This window comes from Schistocerca gregaria, unplaced genomic scaffold (assembly GCF_023897955.1).
Source record: "Schistocerca gregaria isolate iqSchGreg1 unplaced genomic scaffold, iqSchGreg1.2 ptg000946l, whole genome shotgun sequence".
NCBI classification, from domain to species: Eukaryota; Metazoa; Arthropoda; class Insecta; order Orthoptera; family Acrididae; genus Schistocerca; species Schistocerca gregaria.
Genome location: NW_026062299.1, coordinates 175,942 through 194,815, shown reverse-complemented (window position 1 = coordinate 194,815; position 18,874 = coordinate 175,942). Strand labels below are relative to the sequence as shown.

Sequence of the window (18,874 nt, the reverse complement as noted above, 5' to 3'; positions counted from 1 at the left end):
AATTAATTTCTTCTAATAGAATATTTCTCAGCAGACATATTTTTTTCGGTAAACGAAAAGCCGAGAAAAGGAGAGAGAGGGCTCGAGCTGTTTGCACGCGCGACCCGCGAATTTTGAGGACCCATCGGAGCAGCATGCCGTAGCCCGAGTTTTTATTTTCAAACGGCGCCCATTGTAACATTGTGCCGTAGATTGCGCGACCCCTTTACCGCCTTAGCAAGTTCTCGATTTGATCTGTTTCCTTCGGCGCCAGGTCGGTCAAAACCTTTGGCTGGTTGTCTGTGATTAGGATGTCGTCTTCGATTCTCACCCCAATGCCTCTGTATCGATCTGGAACGTCGGGATCGTCCGGTATGTAGAGCCCAGGTTCTATGGTAATGACCATTCCAGGCGCGAAGGGTTCATTGTACCCAATCAGCGAAACGTCGTGAATGTCCATGCCTAAGTAGTGACCGATCATGTGAGGGTAGAACCTCTCCACGGCGAGGTCACCGTTCTGTGGTATGCCGAGGGCATTCAGCTCGTGTTTCGTGCATTCTATGGCGTATTTCTGCAGCTCGAAAAGTGACATGGTGGTACTTCGCCCGTTTAAGACGGCAGTGGGCTTGGCCACTTCGAGGCACTTCTTGTACACGTTTAACACTGCGGCGTAGACTTGGCGTTGCGCGGGAGAGAACCTGCCGTTCGCTGGCCACGTGCGAGTGATGTCGGAGGCATAATTGAAATATTCGCCTCCGGCGTCCATGAGAATCAGGTCCCCATCTTGTACGATTCTGTTGTTGTCAATGTAATGCAGCGTATTGCACGAGAGGCCACTGGCGACAACTGGACAATAAGCCAGCCTTTGGCAGCCACGCCTTCTGCATTCGAATTCGATCAACGCATCTAACTCTTGTTCGCTTATTAGAGGCTTGCTCGTCCTCATAACTTGGACGAACGCTCGAGCACTGTTTTCGCAAGAGCGTTCGATGAGCCGCAGTTCGCTTGGTGATTTAATGAGGCGCATTCGCTGAACAATCGATTGTGGATTGATGACCCGATCACGCAGAGGCTCTAGCATAGATTGGAAAACTTTTTGGAAGGCGTTTGGAATGTTGTTGTACGCGATGAAGTCAGCCGCAGACAGAATTGAAGGCAGAATGTCCGCCAACTGGCTTTTTGAATAGGCGGCGTCGAATCCGAAATTCGAGCAAACCCTTTCCACGCCTGTGCAAGCACCCTCCCAAAGCTCCAGTTCAGGTATTCGCGGCTTCACAAACAATGCGGAAATTTTTTCTCCAGACCATTTTTTTTCCAGAACCATCACGCTTTCTGGTTCTGCAAATCCACACAAATAGGCGAAATCACTGTTTTGCCGATAGGCGTAGTGGATGTCGGAGGACATGATACAATGGAGCGCCGATGGGAAAATAGCGACGCTGCCTAACGGCATCTGCTTCAAAAACGTGTGCCTTCTTTCGACGTATTCATTTTTGCTGGTAAAGGGTATAACCTCATCACTCTTCAGTAGGTGCGGGTGCGTCGCAGGGTGCGGCTGTCCGTAGTTTATCGAGAGCGAACTGCGCCGAGTACAGAATTTTTGTGGATTACCAATTCGAATCAAAGAGGATGGTACGTTTTTTTTTCTCACAATCCATGGCGACCTTTTTTCGGGCGTGGAAAAGAACAAGTCAGCCACTTCCCACCCGAGTCCAGAACAACCAAGCTCTCCGAAATTCGACGTACTTTGATGCGGGTGGCCAAATCTAGTCGCATTTTTTTTCACGGGTGTAAATTTAACGGGATGACCAATACAAGTTGCTTTTTGTGAGTTTTGAAGAGGCAACAGCAAGCAGACATATTCTAAGAATCAACGATTGTGAAGGAGAAAAAGGGGGCTACTCAACTTTGAAGAAGTCTTACTGACGACTTAAACTTCAAATACGGGTTAATTCGTACGAAATATGACGCACAAGAATTTAGATCTCATACAATGTGCACTTCAGATCAATGTGTCACAATTTTTTCATACATTTTTCAGTCTGCCAACGAAACTGGAGGAGTTTAAGGCGTAGGAGGATAGCATTTGCCTAATTAAAATTAGCTAACGATTGTTGTTTGCCTATTTTATCATTTCGCTTCTTAAAAAATTTTAACATGACAGATGCATCCAACATCCGTTTTATCCTGCGACAAAAGCGTCGATTATCTGAACATACTCACTGAAATAGAGGAAGACATTTTGTTGTTCAAAATCCATTCTGGAGGCATTGAAGTTTGGCCTGAATCTGTCGAATACGAACTGGCCCCTCTCATCAGCGCTTCAACACTAGAGCTTTTCGACCCTTTCGACTACATCAAGAACCAAGCACTTTCATCTGAAACGAGCCCACTTTCGCACAATAGCGATTCCTCCAGTGCAGAGGTAAAATTGGTGTCTTCCCAAATGGGAAAGCGACGCCCTAGATGGCCTACGTCTACTGATGGCACTCAATCTTCGGAGATTGCTCCTTTGGGAGGCACGGTGGCGCTTGAAACTTTTGATAACCAATTGAGCGCTGTTAAAAAAAAAAAAATTATTGGACCTTCGAAGCCATTTGTATTTGAACCAAACGATTTTTCCGATAACGGTGAAAGCCCACTTGAAAATTTCCATAATGTAGCCTCTCATCGCGGTATTACAACAGAGAATGGTCATAAACCGCCGCTCGATTGCTTGCAAGCCAATGGCTTGGTAACTTCTTATTCTAAAGGACGTTATTGGAACCAATTCAATACACCTACTAAATTATTTACTTCTAAATTTTTCAATCGCCAAACCGTTCGATGCCACGTTTGCGGAGACCTTCATGTATCTTCCAAGTGTCCTAGTCGCCTATGTTATAATTGCTATATTCCCGGACATCACTGTCAAAATTGCAGTCAACCGCGCGGCATTGCCAAGCATCAGTGCTGGAGATGTGAGAGTTACGGACACCTCTCCGCTGATTGTCCTACTCTATCCGACACGACTAAGAACAAAGCAGGCGAAATTGCTTGCTGTAACTGTAGTGGCACTGGCCACTTACCCTGGAAATGCAAAACCATGAATATGGATAGATTAGAGGCCTATATTAAACACAATGGGGTTGATAAATGGCTTTACACTTACTACCAGAAGCGGCTCAAAGATGTAATCCGTTCTGATTTGTTAATTTTTCCAAAACAAGACACTTCTGCTTCTCCTAAATTGCACTCACCATCTACTTCGAGTTCTTCTTCCGAGGATGAAGACATCATAATTATCGATTAATACTCTCTCTGGCTTTTTCGTTTCAATACTCTTGCATTCTTTACTTTATTCCTATCTTCTTCAATTTTTAAACTCATACCTTTCCTGTTCTAAGTCCTAGACATGTCAGGCCTTGTATGTGTATCCTCATGTATTCCTACTTTTTTTGCAGAGCTCAAAATAGATTGAACTGTGTCCTCGCTCCAACAACCGCACTATCTGTACATTTCTACAAACTGATATCACCAAAAGAAACGTCTGTAAGAAGAATCTCGATGACTTGGAGCATTAGGATACCTGTCTCCTTTGGTCTTAATTGTAAAATAGTCGATTGAATTAGAGAAAAAAATAAATGTTCTATGCTCTTGTGTCGTCATCTGGCTTCAAGAAAAATGCTTAAGCCTTCTTCAAAGACAAACGATTTTACCTGAAATTGAAGTACCTACAGACTGGTATACGGCTAAAATTCAAAACAGCTCTCCTCTCCTTGATCAATTCAAATACAATCTATGTTCATCTATCACCTAGTTTTTATATTTTCTACACTCTTTTTTTCCATAATATGTTCCAGCTACCTTTTAAAAATTTTTTGTATATTTTACGTGCTATTTTTTTGTTGAAGAATTTATCAATCCACTGTACTAGTTTCTGCCCCACAACCCCTCTATTTTCATTTATAAGTCATGAATGATGTTCAATGGCCAATGGTCGAAGCTCTGGTCCTAGATCATATGCTTATTTTGAACCCCCTCAGTATGCTAGCTTATTCAAAAATTTTCATCTATTCACGTTTTCTCCGGTACAACATCTCACTTTGTCATCCAAAATATTGTCGTTTAGATGTTTCTATAATTACCCAACAACTTGGAACCTCTCGAGCAGGCAGTAATCTTCTTTCTACTTTGGTAAAGCTACAAAAATGCGAGGGTTTTAGCGTTTTTTTAAAGGGTGCCCTTTCTCAATATCTGGGTAACTGTCTTGTAGTTAACATTCAAAAATTGGTGGTCACTTACTTCCAAAATCGACGAATAGATTTTTTCTTATTGCAAAAATTTGGCTTTTTGATTGGCCAATTTCTTTCTTATCCACTCAGACATATTCGTACGCGACTTATACAACAAGTCGGCCATGTACGCTATGCAGGCATATTCGACTGCTTTGTCCAAATGCAACAAGAAGAAGGATCTCTAGCAATATGGAGAGGTGTATGGATAGATATGCTTCGAACCATATTATCTATAGTACTCCTTGTCCTAATTCAGCGTTATGCCGCCCCGTATAGCATGAAATATCTGCCTGCCCGTGCACGAAATTTTTCTCATGTCCCTGCTATTTTGTTACACGGAATTTTCATATATCCATTGACAACTATCGTCACAAAACTCGAAGGACAGATACCTTGCGCGTCAAGCCATTTTAAGCCCGACATAGTCGCTCAAGACGCTGTTCAATGCGTTCTCTCCATTGCCCGAAAAAAGGGTGTTTTAAGTTTTTGGAACGGATTTTTTGGATACTGCATAAAATGCATATTACAGACTATCACAATTGATTTGTTGTCTACGAAAACCCATTTTACTCCATTTCTACGTTTTATCCTGTTGCCAACTTTAGACGTGAAGAATGATGCCTATTCTTCTGCATCTAAACCAGCTCTTCCTATTACAGGACCAGCTTGAATATCTTCACCATTTATTCTGTCGGACAGTGAACCTTGAGACCACTGCTTTTCATATGTAGCTCTGCGCATCTCTAAGTTCTCTCTAATGTTTTAGGTAAGTTCGTAATTTTTTGAATCACCCTATGCGGCCCTTGATATATGTGCTTATATGTATCTGCTTCATTGAATTGTTTCTATCGTCTAACCTGTATTATCTTCCTTCCTTTTCTATAGTCGTCTTCTCCTATCTTGCTTGATGCGGCCTTTTTTCTCTGCAAATAACGTTCTGTTAATAAAATACCAAAATTTCGATCTCAAGACTCTTGAAATAACTTCTCTCTACCTGTGACTTCGCAGAATGTCTTCAAGTCCCAAAAATTCAAAACCACCCTAGAGTCTATTCAAGGAAAAATAGGTCTATCCCTTGACTAGCTCTTTGTCTTGTGATAAAGTCGCGCTTTGGTAGTCTAAGGTCCAACATTAAACCCATAACGACTCTGAATTTATACACATTACTCTCCTTTGCTATGACTAGCCATTTACATAAAATGCTCTCTCATCCGATCTGATTACCTATGATTATGTTTATTTTGTCAAAGGTTGTTACATTTTCAAAAAATTTGTTGACATTGAACTGTTCCACTGACTTTCTAAAGATGTCATTGTACCGGACCTTCTTTGACAGACTGAGTAACACAAGTTCAAGATGTCTTCCAGAATTTTAGGCTGATAATTTTAAACATATCTCCTTCTCTTGCCTTGATTTTAAAGCTCAAACTGGCTAAGTAGTGTCTTCAAATTTAATTCTAGCCTTTCATAATTGCAGAGTCCATTAGTTATCTAGTACTTTAGCCTGATATAAAACACGTTCGCATCAGGTAAGCCATATTTATTTGTACACACTTTCAGTTTTTCTGTCAACATCCAAGGATGTCCACAAGGATACTATTCACTAATATACATTACTCTCTTAGACGCTATTTGAATCAACTTAACTGAAAAATATTACGTGCCTCTAGTTTAAATGTCTTTTTCACCTATTTGTTTCCATTTCCAAAAGTCCGCGCACATCTGGCGATTTTAGGCATGTTAGTTTGCTTTGAGACGAACGGTCAGTAGCCAGAAAATTTTAACTTACTTCTAGGACTGATTTCTCACATTTTAAGTTGAGCTCAGCCAAAGATTTACTAGGGTCTGCCACCAACATTTTCAAGTCCCCTTCTCTGCGTTTACCAATTTTGTACGGTATTTTGCATCCACTGACTTTCTCAAAAAATTTTATCATTTCAATGACACTTGTTCCAATGCCAGTGCCTATATTGTAAACACAATATGTGGGTTTCTCTGCTATTTTCTTAAGTGCAGATATATGTCCATAGGCAAGATCGGTTATGTGAACGTAATCTCGAATAGTTGTTCCATCACGTGTTTCGTAATCGTCGCCAAAAATCGTCACGCACTGTTTTTCTCCTGCTGCAACCTGAGCTATAATAGGCACCAAATTGCAAGATTCGTTGGTCACCTCTTCCCCTATTTTTCCAGACTGGTGAGCACCAACTGGATTGAAATATCGCATACAACCAATATGCCAATACTCAGGAGCTGACTTTTGCACATCACTCATAATTTTTTCAATCATAGCTTTGCTCGAAGCATAAGGTGTTTTTGGCATCAGCTTGGCATTCTCGCTAATCTGTGTATCCGATTCTTCGTATACGAATGCCGAGGACGAAAAAAGTAATTTATTCACGCCTGTATCTTCCATTACTCGAAGCAAATTGATGCTTGAAACTAAGTTGTTTTGATAATAGAGTAGTGGACAGAAATTGGATTTTGCCACTGACTTAAAGACCAGGTTACAGAATTGCCTTCCAATCAGTACCGTTCAAAAAATTTTTTAAAAGGATTGCATTTGAAATTTATACCTTCAGTCCAGCGAGATGAATCACAGCATCAATATCAGTGTTAGACAGAAACACTTCTAGCAAAGCATCATAATTCAGCATGTCGATCTGAAAAAATAGTAGTTTCTTAGATTTTTCACTTCTACACGGATAAAGCAAACCATGTTACTTATGAGAAAGTATCGGTATAAATAAACAGAATATTGCGTACAAGCCGACGATGTCTTTGATATGTTGAATTCCCCTTTTTTTACTTGACTTATCTATGATCAGGACTTCATATCCTGCTTCTAGAAAAACTGCCGCAACATGGCTGCCTATAAAGCCAATTCCACCTGTGACTAAATTCTATGTTAAAAAATCCGTTTCGGTTGTTTTACACAAATCAGCCAAACGGTACTAAGTATTTTTTTGATACGATCCATCTAATAAATGTGTCTCGTGAATTTTTAAATTTAAATATTGCCGTTAAAAAATTATGCTTTAAACCTATGCAAAAATAACGGTATATCAGTTTTCACTTTGATATGGAGTCTGAAAATGACATACATTCCAAAGTGGTAGACATTTTAAATATCAGCCAGCAAAGTAGTGCAAAGCACCCTCTTTGCATAGAAAAACTGTCAGAACTTTGTAGGCTTCAAGGTGGTCAGAAGGTCTTGTTAGAACACTTCATTCCTCTTATTCGACATGTATTAGTTGTTTACAAGAGAGAACAAAGTGTGGAAAGGGCTATATCTTTTATTGTAGATTTTGCGGTATCTAGTGATCAGGTGATTCACGGAGAAAAATTTTATAGTATATTAATTCGGTTTTTGCTACCTTTTACTCGATGCGTCGGTAAACTGAAAAGCGAAATAATTGCACGTTCTCTTCGTTTTCGTTCGACTCAAATCATAGCATCGGTGTTGAATTCCCTCAGTGATGAATCAGAGCTAAGGCACGTTGCAAACTTTAACTTACATTTAATTTCTACATATTTTTTAATTATGCACGAGAATTATAAAAAGCTCGAATAAAAAAATATTTATTTAGCCTGACCGAGTTTTTTTGAAATTCGATTTTCAACGGTCATTTTAGTGATGAATTATGGCTTTCAATTCAAAAGCATTTAGTGGAACGCCTTCAGGACAAGGTATCTCTTATTCGAGTTCAGTCTTCCATTGGTTTAACGCGCCTTCAAGATTCCAGAAACAAAAACGATCCCGTTACCAGAATTTATTTGCACCTTTTAAATTCCGATTCTAGCAAAGAAGTTAGAAAAGCTGCGCTTTTAAACGTTGTTATCAACCGTTTAAACCTTGAGCAAATTATCACCAGATGTCGGGATGTGTCTCCTGAGGTAAGAAAATGCACTTTTGAACTTTTGAGAGATAGAATTTCCATAAAACAAATCAGCCATTCGCATTGCATAACTCTCTTGGAGAACGGCCTTTACGACCTTGATGCATCTGTTAGAGACGCATGTATCGATCTCTGCTTGACCTGGCTTCGACAGCTGGACTTTGATCTACCTAGATTTTTGTCATTTTTTGACGTTGAACATAACGAAAAATTGGTCGACAAATTGCTCTGTAAACTTTTTCCAAGTATACCAGTACCTGAGAGTTGCATCAATTGGAAAAGTTCGCCACTCACCCATGAATTTGCAATATTATGGCGCAACTATTGCCAATACTTGAAGACAAAAAGAGAGCTTGAATTGTTAGAACGAATTTTACCTGATAGCCTGGATTTTATTGACCTGATCGAGAGCACGGAGGGAAGTTCGTTTTTTCTGCGTCAAATCCTCATGATTGGAGGTTTAATAGATCACGTAGATGAGTATGAGCGAGAGACAGTTCAGAGTCGTCTGAAGGATTTGCTTATTTTTCCAGAAGTTGAGGAATCGTTGGTTGAACTGATTACTACTACACTGAAGATATTTTCAAAAAATCAACACGATTTTATAGATAGCTTGCACAAGTTAATTTTAAGTATTCGAGAACAAGCAAACGAATCTGAATTGCCGACATCATCAATTGATACGCTAATTGAATTAGATTCGGACACAAAGGCTATTAGAGATCAGCTTGCCGCATTAAATGGCATTAAGGCTTTAGACTTGAATCCTACCGCCCTTTCTTTAGCGGAATCAAAAGAAGAACAATTAGAGGCCGAATTGGAAGACGTTGTGGTCAAGGTATCAAAGCGAGAAAATATCAGAATATGGTCGATTATCCGTTCCCTTGGGATATATCGAGAAATTTTATCGCATGCGACCGTTGAAGTGATGCAGAAAAGTGAATTTGCAAGTTTGCTGACTCGTTACGTTTTACCTGCAATGGAATGTGATTCGGTCCATGCTCGAAGTTTGGCATTGAAATGTATTGGGATGTATATGCGTTATCTGCCAGAGAAGAACGAGCCGTATTATCGGCTATGCTTACATGCGGCCGAACATGATGAAGGTCCTATTCAAGAGGTTGCTATTAAGATTCTTTTTGACTTGTTGATTATATTTGGAGTCGAGGGACAACAAGAAAACGTGCTGAGATATTTACGAAATCACCTGAAAGCTGCCTCTCCACATACAACGCTTGCAGTTGAAGGATTCGTTAAACTATTTATTGGTAAACGGCTAAGAGATACAGATATCCTTATGGACTTGTTGATTCTACTGTTTGATCCAAAACACCTTCTAGATCTCAAATTACAGCGAATTCTAAGTTTGTTTTTTCCAGCGTTTTCCTTTGTGTCTTATTCAAATCAGCGTCTTATTCTAGACACATTTGTCCCGCTTTGCCGGAAAATCTTTGGTTCTCCTCCTAATTCTTCCCTTTCCAAGATTTGTATTCCTACCTTTCTCCAACTGTACGCATATCTTACTAATGCTGATCAGCGCATCTCTGTATGCAAGAAGCAGGGTCGTCAGTCCTCTGTTCCGGAAGATGTCCCACACCTTCATAATTGTTTGGCTGTTTTAACTTTATTGGAAATTTGTGCGTCACCTGCTTCCAAGGAGGTCCAGAGCTTATGCAAGATTTTCGAGTATCTTGTAATCTGCCCTCAAAAGAAATGGCTTGCATGGATCTTTTCACTTACTCAAAGAGCTATATCAGTCATTTCTAAAAGTTCTCAGAAGAATCTCCGTATTTTCTTGATGCGTATCCGCCATATTGACCATGCCTGTGCTTCTGTTGTTGTTTCAGACGACAAAATAGACATGTTGATCATCAAGGCGCAAGAAAAACTATTATCCAATGATTCAATGTGGGAGTATTTGATGAATGAATCTCCCTCTTTTGTATCGTCTTCCGAATCTATTTTAGGCCAAGTCAACAAATTGGAACGAGTCGATTTACTTTCCCTTGACAACGAATGTGCGAGCTCAGAGCCGGCGCTATTAGATCACTCGTTAAGCGATGATAAATCGGCCAGCACATCTTCGGAAGCCAGCATTTGTGTTCAGGATAAATTGGCGCCCCTTCTTGAGATGCAAAGGTCGGACCTTTGTACCGGTGTTATTTGTCAAGATCCCGCTACTTTGCATCAGACAAAAATGCGCAAGAAGGCCAACGTTCTGAAGGCATCTTCTCCTCATTCTTTGAACACAAACCTGCCTTTTAGTCATTCTTCACTGGCAAAAGATATGTACCATTCTAAAGACAGTAAGCAAACCGCATTGTTTTCAAATGTACTGAAAGAAAATGCTCAATTCAAGCAGTCACCTTTGAAAGGAAGATCACGCCGAGTCGAAGCAAATTAGGTCTCAAAAACAATCATCTTCAATATGTTCAGTACACTTCTTGAATTATATGGTTGGTCGGACATCCCCCCTGTATAGTATATATTCTCGCTCACTAACACCTAAGAATAGAGAAAATTATTATTGTCAAGAGACACTTGGTTTTCTCTATTTGCGAGATTGTTCTCTGTTGGTTTTTACACACATGGGACTACCCACTTCTTTGACAATAATTAGTTGTACCCCTTCTCTAGAAAAAAAAATTACAAAAATACAATATTCTAATAAAGAGCAGTGTTTGTAACAATTGGATTGGTCGCTGTCAACCGTCCTTCAATGAGCCAAATGTGCCCTGGATTGGGTTTCGAAATTTGACAGACATGCTTTGAGGTCAATGAGTCATTGGTAGTGCCATTATTACTGGCCACCCTGGTGAGGTCTACGGTAATTAGAGTTACGCTTGGCGGGTCAACCATCAATTACTTTGGGCTAGATACAAACTATACAGGAGACCTATACAAAAGTCTTGGTGAAGATGGCACCGAATTTGACGAGAGTACTTGGAGGATACAGACAAAGTCAACATTCGTTGTTTAATACAGCAGTCAATAGTCTAACTGCCAACTTGTTCTGTTGCACTTTCTTGGTGCCCGTTTTTTCTTCCTACCAAAAACTATCTGTTTTTCCCAAAACGCTGCCTCATTTTTTTAGCTGATTAACAAAGTGTTGAGATTGTCATCTTTTCCTTGGCTTATTTAGGAGTTGAGCGAGGTATGGGTACATATCATTGCTAGTCCATCTACCTGCCTGCAATTTTATCAAGGAAGAGTTTGGAAAGCTTCTTCTTTGGAGTTAAATGTACGTTCCTTGCTATTTGAATGCTTCTTTTTCGTCGTGTTCTTCGTCGGTCTTAAGTAGAATCCTGCTACAAAAATGAATGTGCTTTTCGGTGTCTTCCTCGTCGTTCGTAGCTTCTAACATTGCAGGTGTCTTCGCACGGTATCTAGATATCTATCCACCCATTCATATGATCATCGATAACGTTCTGGATCAAGAAGCGGACCCTTAAATTGAGAGTATCGGAGCAAGCCAAAGTCTTGATCCCTTCGATCACCTGATTAGAAAATTCTGTAGCATTCGAGTTCAAGAACGAGCCAACAACGGTTACCAAGGCTATTAGCTTCTCGCATTCGGTTTCGATTTCGGCTAGTTCTTCAGAATTCGGAGCTAGTTTTTTTTCTAGCGACCATTTGATAGATTCTATTAAGGAGTTTATGCAACGTTGTAAAAGGCCCTGCGGGATCAGTCCCTGTACGTAAAGCTCCCCCATAAAAACTATATTTCCCATCACTCGGTCTCGATTCTTGTAGAACACGTCTTCATCTTCTGATCCAAGCAAAGGAGGCAGTCCCACCTTCTTCTCAAACGCCGTTTGCAGTTCATTGAGCATAATTCTCATAAATGACACAGCTTTTTTTTTTTGGTCCGGATTTGGAAACACTGGGCAATGCTCTTCTAGCCGTTTACATAACTCGCTGTACATTCTAGAGTATTTACGTTCTGAAGATGCCTTTGTGTGAATCAATTTAATAGCCACTGTTAGTGTATCGGGGCTATCAATTTCAGCAAATTTTTGCTGAAGCTGTTTGACCAGATGGTGGCTCTCTGTCGTTAATTTGTTCAGTAGACTTTGTATTTCTCTAAAAAATTTTTCTGTGGCAGATATCGGATGACTCGCTTCTCCGGATCGACTGCTGTTCGTATGTTCACTTGAGCCCTCAATATTCCCTTTAGCGTTATTATGCCCCCCTTTTCCATCGGACACCCTGAGAGTAGGTAGAAACATGTCGGATTTTCTTGTAGCCGATGCCGGGTAAGAAGGCTGTCCGCTTGAAATATGCCCGCTTCTTTTGTTATTTGTACCGTTCGCCACACTGCTTACGTTGTTCTGATAGTCGCCCCCTTCTTTCGGCAGCGTATCTATCCACAAATCTTCGGCCTTCATATTTTTAGTAATTTGTGCATGTGGATATACAGAGGTGTGTGTACGATGATCATACATCCACTCCCGAGTAAACGCTGAATGTGTTACGCTTGTTGTCGATTCGCTTGCGGGTACAAGCTGGGTTATGTTACTTCTGCAAGCTACCGTTCCTTTGCTCTGCAACGATGTAGGCAGGTCTGGCTGGATGCACAAACTGCCTGAATTGCTGGAGGCTGGACGAGATATTGAGTGGCCTAAATGGTTGACCGTTTCTGTAGTCACAAATTCCTCATTATTACCTTGTTTGATAATATGTTTCTACAACCCAAATTGTTTTTACACAATACAATAGTTAGTTAGAAAAAAAAATAGCCTGGCATATCCAGATTAGACGCACTTCTCAAAGGTCACAAATTTCTCCAACTTCCTTTTCTCATTTTCCCTCGTACCCTATTTTTAAACTGTGGCCTCAGAGAGACTTCAGGTAGAGGCCGAAGTTTCTAGAATCAAAGTGATTAATTATTTAGAATGTTCTTTTCAAGACGACCCTATCTTACCCCATTTTTCCAGCTCACCCCTCAAAAAAAACGTCGTACCACGTATTCTTTTGTAGTCTGTACCTGGGTATCATGAACATCCATCCTCAGTTAACTGATTTGAGATCTTATCAAAAAGAAAAAATAAAAATATGCAAGGATTATCCTTCATCATCGCCACCAAATTTAGATTCGGCCGCTACGGTCACTGCCTATTATTCAGTTCAGCTTTTTCGCCCTCATTCAACAGCTCAGCTCCCATCATCAACTGTCACTTTCATGAGCATCGATTCACCTGACCTCCCTGGTTTTTTAAACTGATTTGACAAGGCGTCCTAGTAACACCCGCTCTGCGAAATAAACTCTATTGAAATGATGCGCAGACTCTTAGGTTCATTTATATTAGTTTGATGATAGGACATGCTGTATCAAAAGACAGTCCTTTTTTTTTTCAAATTATGTTTTGGCCCTGAGCTTTTTCTTTTAAATGCAGCTTTTTTAATTTTTGCTTGATCTCCTGTTGCAGATGGGCGCGGCTGTGAGAGGATCGTGCTACTCTCGTTGTCAAAGTTGAAGTAATCAAAGACAGACCCATCAAATAAAACCTGTGGCTTGGCGGGTGCAAGCCGAACACTTCGATTCCTTTTCTTCACTTCACGATTGAATATAGAGTAATATGACTGAGACAAAATCTGATCTAGTTCTACTTTCTTCCGTTCTAATTTCTTAGTTCCAAAAAGAGAACGATAAAGTGTAGATACGGCAGGAACATAATGATTTTCCAAACACTTCAACTCCCATAATGATGAAAACTGTGCTTGTGAAGAAGCCGGGTCGGGCTCATCTTCTCTATACGGATCTGCCTGTATTGACGTTGCTTCATTTGAAGACGAACATGACATTTCGTTGTCTGTCAACAAGACGTTATTTTTAGTCACGGCAGTTGTGTCACCATTTTCGATTTTTTCTCTATGTATTAGGATTTGAGAGGCCGGATGTGCAACTAAAATGTTATAAATAAATGCTATAATGATCATAGAACCCTGTGGTGATGCCACCAAGGACAGTCTTGACAATCTCTTTAAAAATGCGCATATGATATACAAGGGAACATGTGAATTCTGTAAGAAGCGCGAGGTTAACTGAAAAAATCTTATGCTTTGCTTGTAGTAAAAAACAGACGGCGTAAACAGTGCATAAATCTGTTTGAAAAATTCTGGGTATTCTACGTTGTACGACCTTATGAGTACAGTGAGACTTCCAAATGCCAAAATAGCTAGTATCCCTCCTGATTTGAAGCAAGACGCTAAGTAGTCATATAATAGCACCGGCTTATCCATATGGGGAATAATTTGGTTCTCCATTATTTCCAATATACTCTTTTGCAGATCTACAGACATATTGTTTTTCATAAAATCGGTCCAACATTTTGTAAAAACTCGCCTGTGTACTTCTTCGTCCAACACTTTGGTAGAAACATTATTCACGCCTGTGCTGTCTGCAGGCCGCTGTTCTTCTACTACGCTCTGATCCATCGAATCTTTGGTGGCTACGCCATTTTCCCTTTCACTATCTTTTTGGTTGGACGCGTTTGCCTTCTTATATTCGATGAAACACGTCGACTCGCTGGGTTTTTGCTCCATTCTTACCTTTGTAAGCAATTCGAAAACGCTACGATTGAAAGCATCTTGGCGTTTCAAGTAAGGAAGCTTTTCAAGCGGTCTGATGTCCATAGCCTTGTTAAAATAGTAATCCTGCTCGAACCCATCTTCGCTTTTTGGCTTCCAGCCTCGGCGGTGCGCCAAAATGAGTTTTCGAATATTTTTCAGCGTGTAAAGCCTTATATCCGCGGCGTATGGCCACAAATAGTTTTCGACAAACAAATCAAACGTTCTTTTGCTAATTTTATTTGAGTGAATGAGTATACCGACAATCCAAGGTAAAATAAGGTTGGGAAACCTATTGTGTATCTTGTTGGGAAAATTTTCACAGCCAAGTTTTTTCTCAAAATTCATCAATAACTTTAGAGCCTCAATTTGAATTCCTTGTTCTGGATAGTTCAACAAGCATATTAGTCGATTAATAAAATCAAAAAACTTTGCTTTTATCCACAGTTGAACCTGGACCTTCGGATTGACAGGTTTGATACAGTTGCTATTTTCTGGATCTTTACCATTCTTTAAATTTTCTTGGGCCCTCGTCAAATTCTTATTTTTTTGGTCCTCAGGTGGGGTCCCTGTATACACTAATTCTTTTTTGTCGATAAAATCGTCAAAAATTCTGAACAGAGATTTCATAGCTTGGAAAATGACCGGATCGTATCTAGACTAATGAAGTCGAAGATGACTCAGTTGAGTCAAAAGAATTAGGCGAATTGGCTACATTTGAAAACAACAAGTATTCTACGTTTTAGCCGATCAAAAAAACGGTGATCTGATTGTATAGGCACTTTCATGCTAAAAAGAAGAGCTTAATTTCACACGTAAAAATGCATATAATACCTACCTCGCATTGACATAGAATAGACGTGATCTCGTTAATATGTACAAGGGAACTTTTCACCAGTTGTTCTTTATCTATGATGTCATCCAATGCACGACGGATTTCTTTGTTGCATCGTTCATCGCTCATTCTTCAACGTAGTAAAGCCTGAAACGACGGAAAGATTAATTCTAAGCAGATAGACGCGTCTGGACAATTTGGCTATATAACTTGTTTTGTTTTTTTAGCAATATAATTAATTGGCTTTTTTTTTTTACTCTAGCTATACTCGCTCTTGTGTGTGATCCGAAACCAATCGCCTCAGTTGCTTTATTCTTTGTACGGATACATATTTTTATATTCTAGGTTACTTCCCTATGCTAAAATGCTATTTTTCATAGGTCGGCCTTCAATATAGGCTGGATGTGGCTTCAATATTTAAGGCTGGATGGTGCTCAGCCATTTCATCCTTTAAACCTCCGCAGAAAAATTGTCTTGTTTCAATTAGCAACTCTATTCTTGCTATGCATTAATCTCTTCCTACACAAGAGCATCTTTCAAATCTTAATTCGCCCTTTTCCTCTAGTAATGCATGCCTTGTCTTTCATGTCTGGAATATTTGTTGTTCATTTTTCCGTAGCGCTTTTCTCCAGGTACAACATCCTTTTCAATAGTGGCTACGTTTTTTAAACAAACGATTCCTAATTCTAAAAATGCGCCATTGGCTTTCCACTTACCTATGCATATTCCTCAGCCTTAGGTGGAATTTTCCAAAAATGGTCAGAAGTAAAAGTATAGAATTGTTTTTGTTTATCTTCTTACTACTCTTTTCTTCTTTTCTCAGTCTTGGCTTCTGGATTTTGTTTTCTGTCTTCAGCATTAAAAATTTATCAGTCTGCAATTCTACAATTTGTTCAGGAATTATCAAAGGCTGTTTTTTTTACGTTAACCTGTTGGCTATCATCTGTCTCGTCATTATTTCTTTCTCGAAAAAAGACTTTGGGTTTGGAATCAATTTCTTCGAGCACTTTGATGACTGAAATGAATTCGTGTAAGTTAACTTAGGGCATGTAAACTGCCTCGGGTAGACATGAAAGGAATAGTTCCCAAAACCAGATCAATTCATTTTTAGTGTATTGTTTCATTATCGAAATTTGTTGAAGCCATTTCCTCTTTCTTTTACGACACAGTAATCTCACATGGCCATTGCCACATGACGATGAATGATCCACTGTTTCTACAGGGAGAAGTTATTGCGTTTACAAAGAAACATGTGGTTGCGTTAAGGGTAGTAAAAAACGGCTAATTTTTATTGAGCAAATTAACTGATTTAGATGTGATACAATTGTTTAGTACATTGTTTTTTTATATTTCATGATCGAATGTATGCATTTTACTTTATACTTTTTTTCTTTAAGCACATTTGAAATTTGTAATTCGAATAAGGGAGCAGTTAATGTATAATATATATAGTAAGAAAAAAATATAGACTTATTTTGTCCTTTTCTTCATTGCATCTTTGAGTATGAATTCGCAAGAAACGCAACCTTGTACTCTTCCTATAGAAAATACTGAAAAATGCAGTAGCTCGATTATTGCAAAACTCATATCTATAAGAAGGACGGTAAGCATCCGTATAATCAGTATAAGATATTTTCGGCTAAATGTGAATTTGTTGCTTTGCTATGTTTATTGTGATTTTTTGATATAGCATCTATTTGTACCTAACATCTTTATTAACGCCTTTACTTAACTATCAACTCATAGGATCCGGATGTTCAATTCGAGCAAGGCTCCAGCTTTGTTTTTGGTAGAGGAAAAACTTCTGATATTAGATTCGATGATACTCGCATAAGCAATGTTCACTGTAAAATATGGCACGATACTCAAGATCGCGAATTTAAAATACATGACTCAAGGTAGGAATAGTAAAAAGGTTTTGATTTTATGGGACAATTTTGAAAAATTAATAACATTTGTCTTCAGTACCAATGGAACTTTTGTCAATGGGAAGAAAATGGGAAAAAACTTTACTACCATTTTATCACATGGATGTTCGATCAATTTTGCAGATTTATCCAGTGGTATGTTCTTATTTTACTCACGAGAATTGAGCTTGCCGTCTTTTTTCTGACCTTTAAAATATCAGGAATTGGATATACGTTTTATCGAACGTTGCAGCTCGGACAAAATAACGAACTCGTCGCGGAAACTTATGACATGAAAGAAATTATAGGTAAAGGTGCATTTTCTATAGTGAGAAAAGCTGTTTGTTTAAAAACAGGGAGACTCTGCGCCATTAAGGTCATAGACAAAAAAATCATGAAAGATGTTAAAATTCAGCAGCACATTATGAGAGAAATTGAGATCTTAAAAACAGTTAAACATCCTAATATAATTGGCTATTTAGACACTGTTGATACTGAATCAAACTTGTACATAGTTCTTGAATTAGCTAATGGAGGTGAACTTTTCGAACAAATTTATGAAAAAGGGCCATTTTCAGAAGACGAAGCTCGAATCGCCTTTTTTCAAATTCTTCAAGCAGTTGAATATCTCCATAGTATTGGAATCGTTCATCGAGACCTGAAACCAGAAAATATCCTCTTAGATTCCGGTGTTATTAAACTCAGCGACTTTGGTCTTTCTAGGCTTACAAAAAATTCCTTTTTTATGAAAACGTTGTGTGGAACACCGCAATATGCTGGTATGTACATATTTATTGACCATATTTGTCGCTTGTTCTAGCTTCTGATAAAAGTTTCTATTTTCTAGCTCCAGAAGTTATTATCATGGTCAATTCTGACAGCGCCCCTGCTGGCTACACGAATGCCGTAGATATGTGGAGTTTGGGTGTTATTCTCTTTAATCTGCTTACTGCAAATCCTCCTTTTTCTGATGAATGTTTAGATATGAGTCTTTATTCTCAAATCGCAACGTGTACTTTTACCTACGACCTTTTCAGCATGCCCAATATCTCAGATTCGGCTAAAGACTTGGTGCGAAAACTTTTACACCTATCTCCAGAAGAGAGACTTACTGCTACCGAGGCGCTTAACCACAAATGGTTTGAGAATACTTCGTATTCTAACACCAATCAAAAACAGTTAAAAACGGAAATATTCACTTCTCAACAGTTGCTTTCAAAACATAGACAAAAAGCAGACTATCTTTTCGATGAAAAGGAAAACGAAGTAAATATCCCCTTGAAAAAAAGAATATTAGATTTTTCGGAGAGTAACGTTGTTAGAAATCTATCTATGTAAATTAAATATCTATCTTACAGGGTGCAGTTATTTTGAGTACAAGAAAAAAAGTTTCAATGAAATTTTATT

At 39.1% G+C, this 18,874-nt stretch overlaps 8 protein-coding genes across 9 annotated transcripts; 4 read left to right on the top strand and 4 right to left on the bottom strand.

Annotated features, from left to right (window-relative positions):
- Positions 1-144: 144 nt before the first annotated feature.
- On the bottom strand, positions 145-2,138 carry LOC126325877 (xaa-Pro aminopeptidase 3-like). The gene is made up of 2 exons (XM_049995384.1): positions 2,102-2,138; positions 145-1,842 (listed from the first exon to the last, which is right to left on the bottom strand). Exons 1-2 carry the CDS (start codon positions 2,136-2,138, stop codon positions 206-208), a joined length of 1,674 nt encoding a protein of 557 aa, XP_049851341.1. The 3' UTR covers positions 145-205.
- Positions 1,668-3,785, top strand: LOC126325819 (uncharacterized). Its single transcript, XM_049995300.1, has 2 exons — positions 1,668-1,934; positions 2,144-3,785. The coding sequence occupies exon 2, from the start codon at positions 2,144-2,146 to the stop codon at positions 3,269-3,271; it is 1,128 nt and encodes a 375-aa protein (XP_049851257.1). The 5' UTR covers positions 1,668-1,934; the 3' UTR covers positions 3,272-3,785.
- A 1,715-nt stretch (positions 3,786-5,500) lies between these two features.
- On the bottom strand, positions 5,501-7,236 carry LOC126325876 (UDP-glucose 4-epimerase-like). Its single transcript, XM_049995383.1, has 5 exons — positions 7,207-7,236; positions 7,023-7,159; positions 6,833-6,953; positions 6,046-6,750; positions 5,501-5,978 (listed from the first exon to the last, which is right to left on the bottom strand). The coding sequence occupies exons 1-5, from the start codon at positions 7,234-7,236 to the stop codon at positions 5,928-5,930; spliced, it is 1,044 nt and encodes a 347-aa protein (XP_049851340.1). The 3' UTR covers positions 5,501-5,927.
- Positions 7,237-7,326: 90 nt separating this feature from the next.
- Positions 7,327-10,878, top strand: LOC126325817 (condensin complex subunit 3-like). Its single transcript, XM_049995297.1, has 2 exons — positions 7,327-7,751; positions 7,892-10,878. Exons 1-2 carry the CDS (start codon positions 7,339-7,341, stop codon positions 10,557-10,559), a joined length of 3,081 nt encoding a protein of 1,026 aa, XP_049851254.1. The 5' UTR covers positions 7,327-7,338; the 3' UTR covers positions 10,560-10,878.
- Positions 10,818-13,190, bottom strand: LOC126325818 (uncharacterized). Of its 2 annotated transcripts, none has more exons than XM_049995298.1 (3): positions 13,119-13,190; positions 12,972-13,022; positions 10,818-12,840 (listed from the first exon to the last, which is right to left on the bottom strand). In XM_049995298.1, the coding sequence occupies exons 1-3, from the start codon at positions 13,161-13,163 to the stop codon at positions 11,542-11,544; spliced, it is 1,395 nt and encodes a 464-aa protein (XP_049851255.1). In that variant the 5' UTR covers positions 13,164-13,190; the 3' UTR covers positions 10,818-11,541. The 2 variants fall into 2 exon arrangements, with proteins under 2 accessions (XP_049851255.1, XP_049851256.1); XM_049995299.1 differs by having other exon boundaries at positions 13,143-13,167.
- A 29-nt stretch (positions 13,191-13,219) lies between these two features.
- Positions 13,220-15,777, bottom strand: LOC126325867 (nucleolar complex protein 4 homolog B-like). The gene is made up of 2 exons (XM_049995371.1): positions 15,564-15,777; positions 13,220-15,385 (listed from the first exon to the last, which is right to left on the bottom strand). The coding sequence occupies exons 1-2, from the start codon at positions 15,687-15,689 to the stop codon at positions 13,487-13,489; spliced, it is 2,025 nt and encodes a 674-aa protein (XP_049851328.1). The 5' UTR covers positions 15,690-15,777; the 3' UTR covers positions 13,220-13,486.
- A 53-nt stretch (positions 15,778-15,830) lies between these two features.
- Positions 15,831-16,615, top strand: LOC126325866 (uncharacterized). The gene is made up of 3 exons (XM_049995370.1): positions 15,831-15,878; positions 15,941-16,192; positions 16,294-16,615. The coding sequence occupies exons 2-3, from the start codon at positions 15,963-15,965 to the stop codon at positions 16,577-16,579; spliced, it is 516 nt and encodes a 171-aa protein (XP_049851327.1). The 5' UTR covers positions 15,831-15,878; positions 15,941-15,962; the 3' UTR covers positions 16,580-16,615.
- A 280-nt stretch (positions 16,616-16,895) lies between these two features.
- Positions 16,896-18,855, top strand: LOC126325865 (myosin light chain kinase A-like). The gene is made up of 5 exons (XM_049995369.1): positions 16,896-17,163; positions 17,307-17,458; positions 17,526-17,623; positions 17,689-18,246; positions 18,315-18,855. The coding sequence occupies exons 1-5, from the start codon at positions 17,065-17,067 to the stop codon at positions 18,803-18,805; spliced, it is 1,398 nt and encodes a 465-aa protein (XP_049851326.1). The 5' UTR covers positions 16,896-17,064; the 3' UTR covers positions 18,806-18,855.
- The last annotated feature ends 19 nt before the right edge of the window (positions 18,856-18,874 follow it).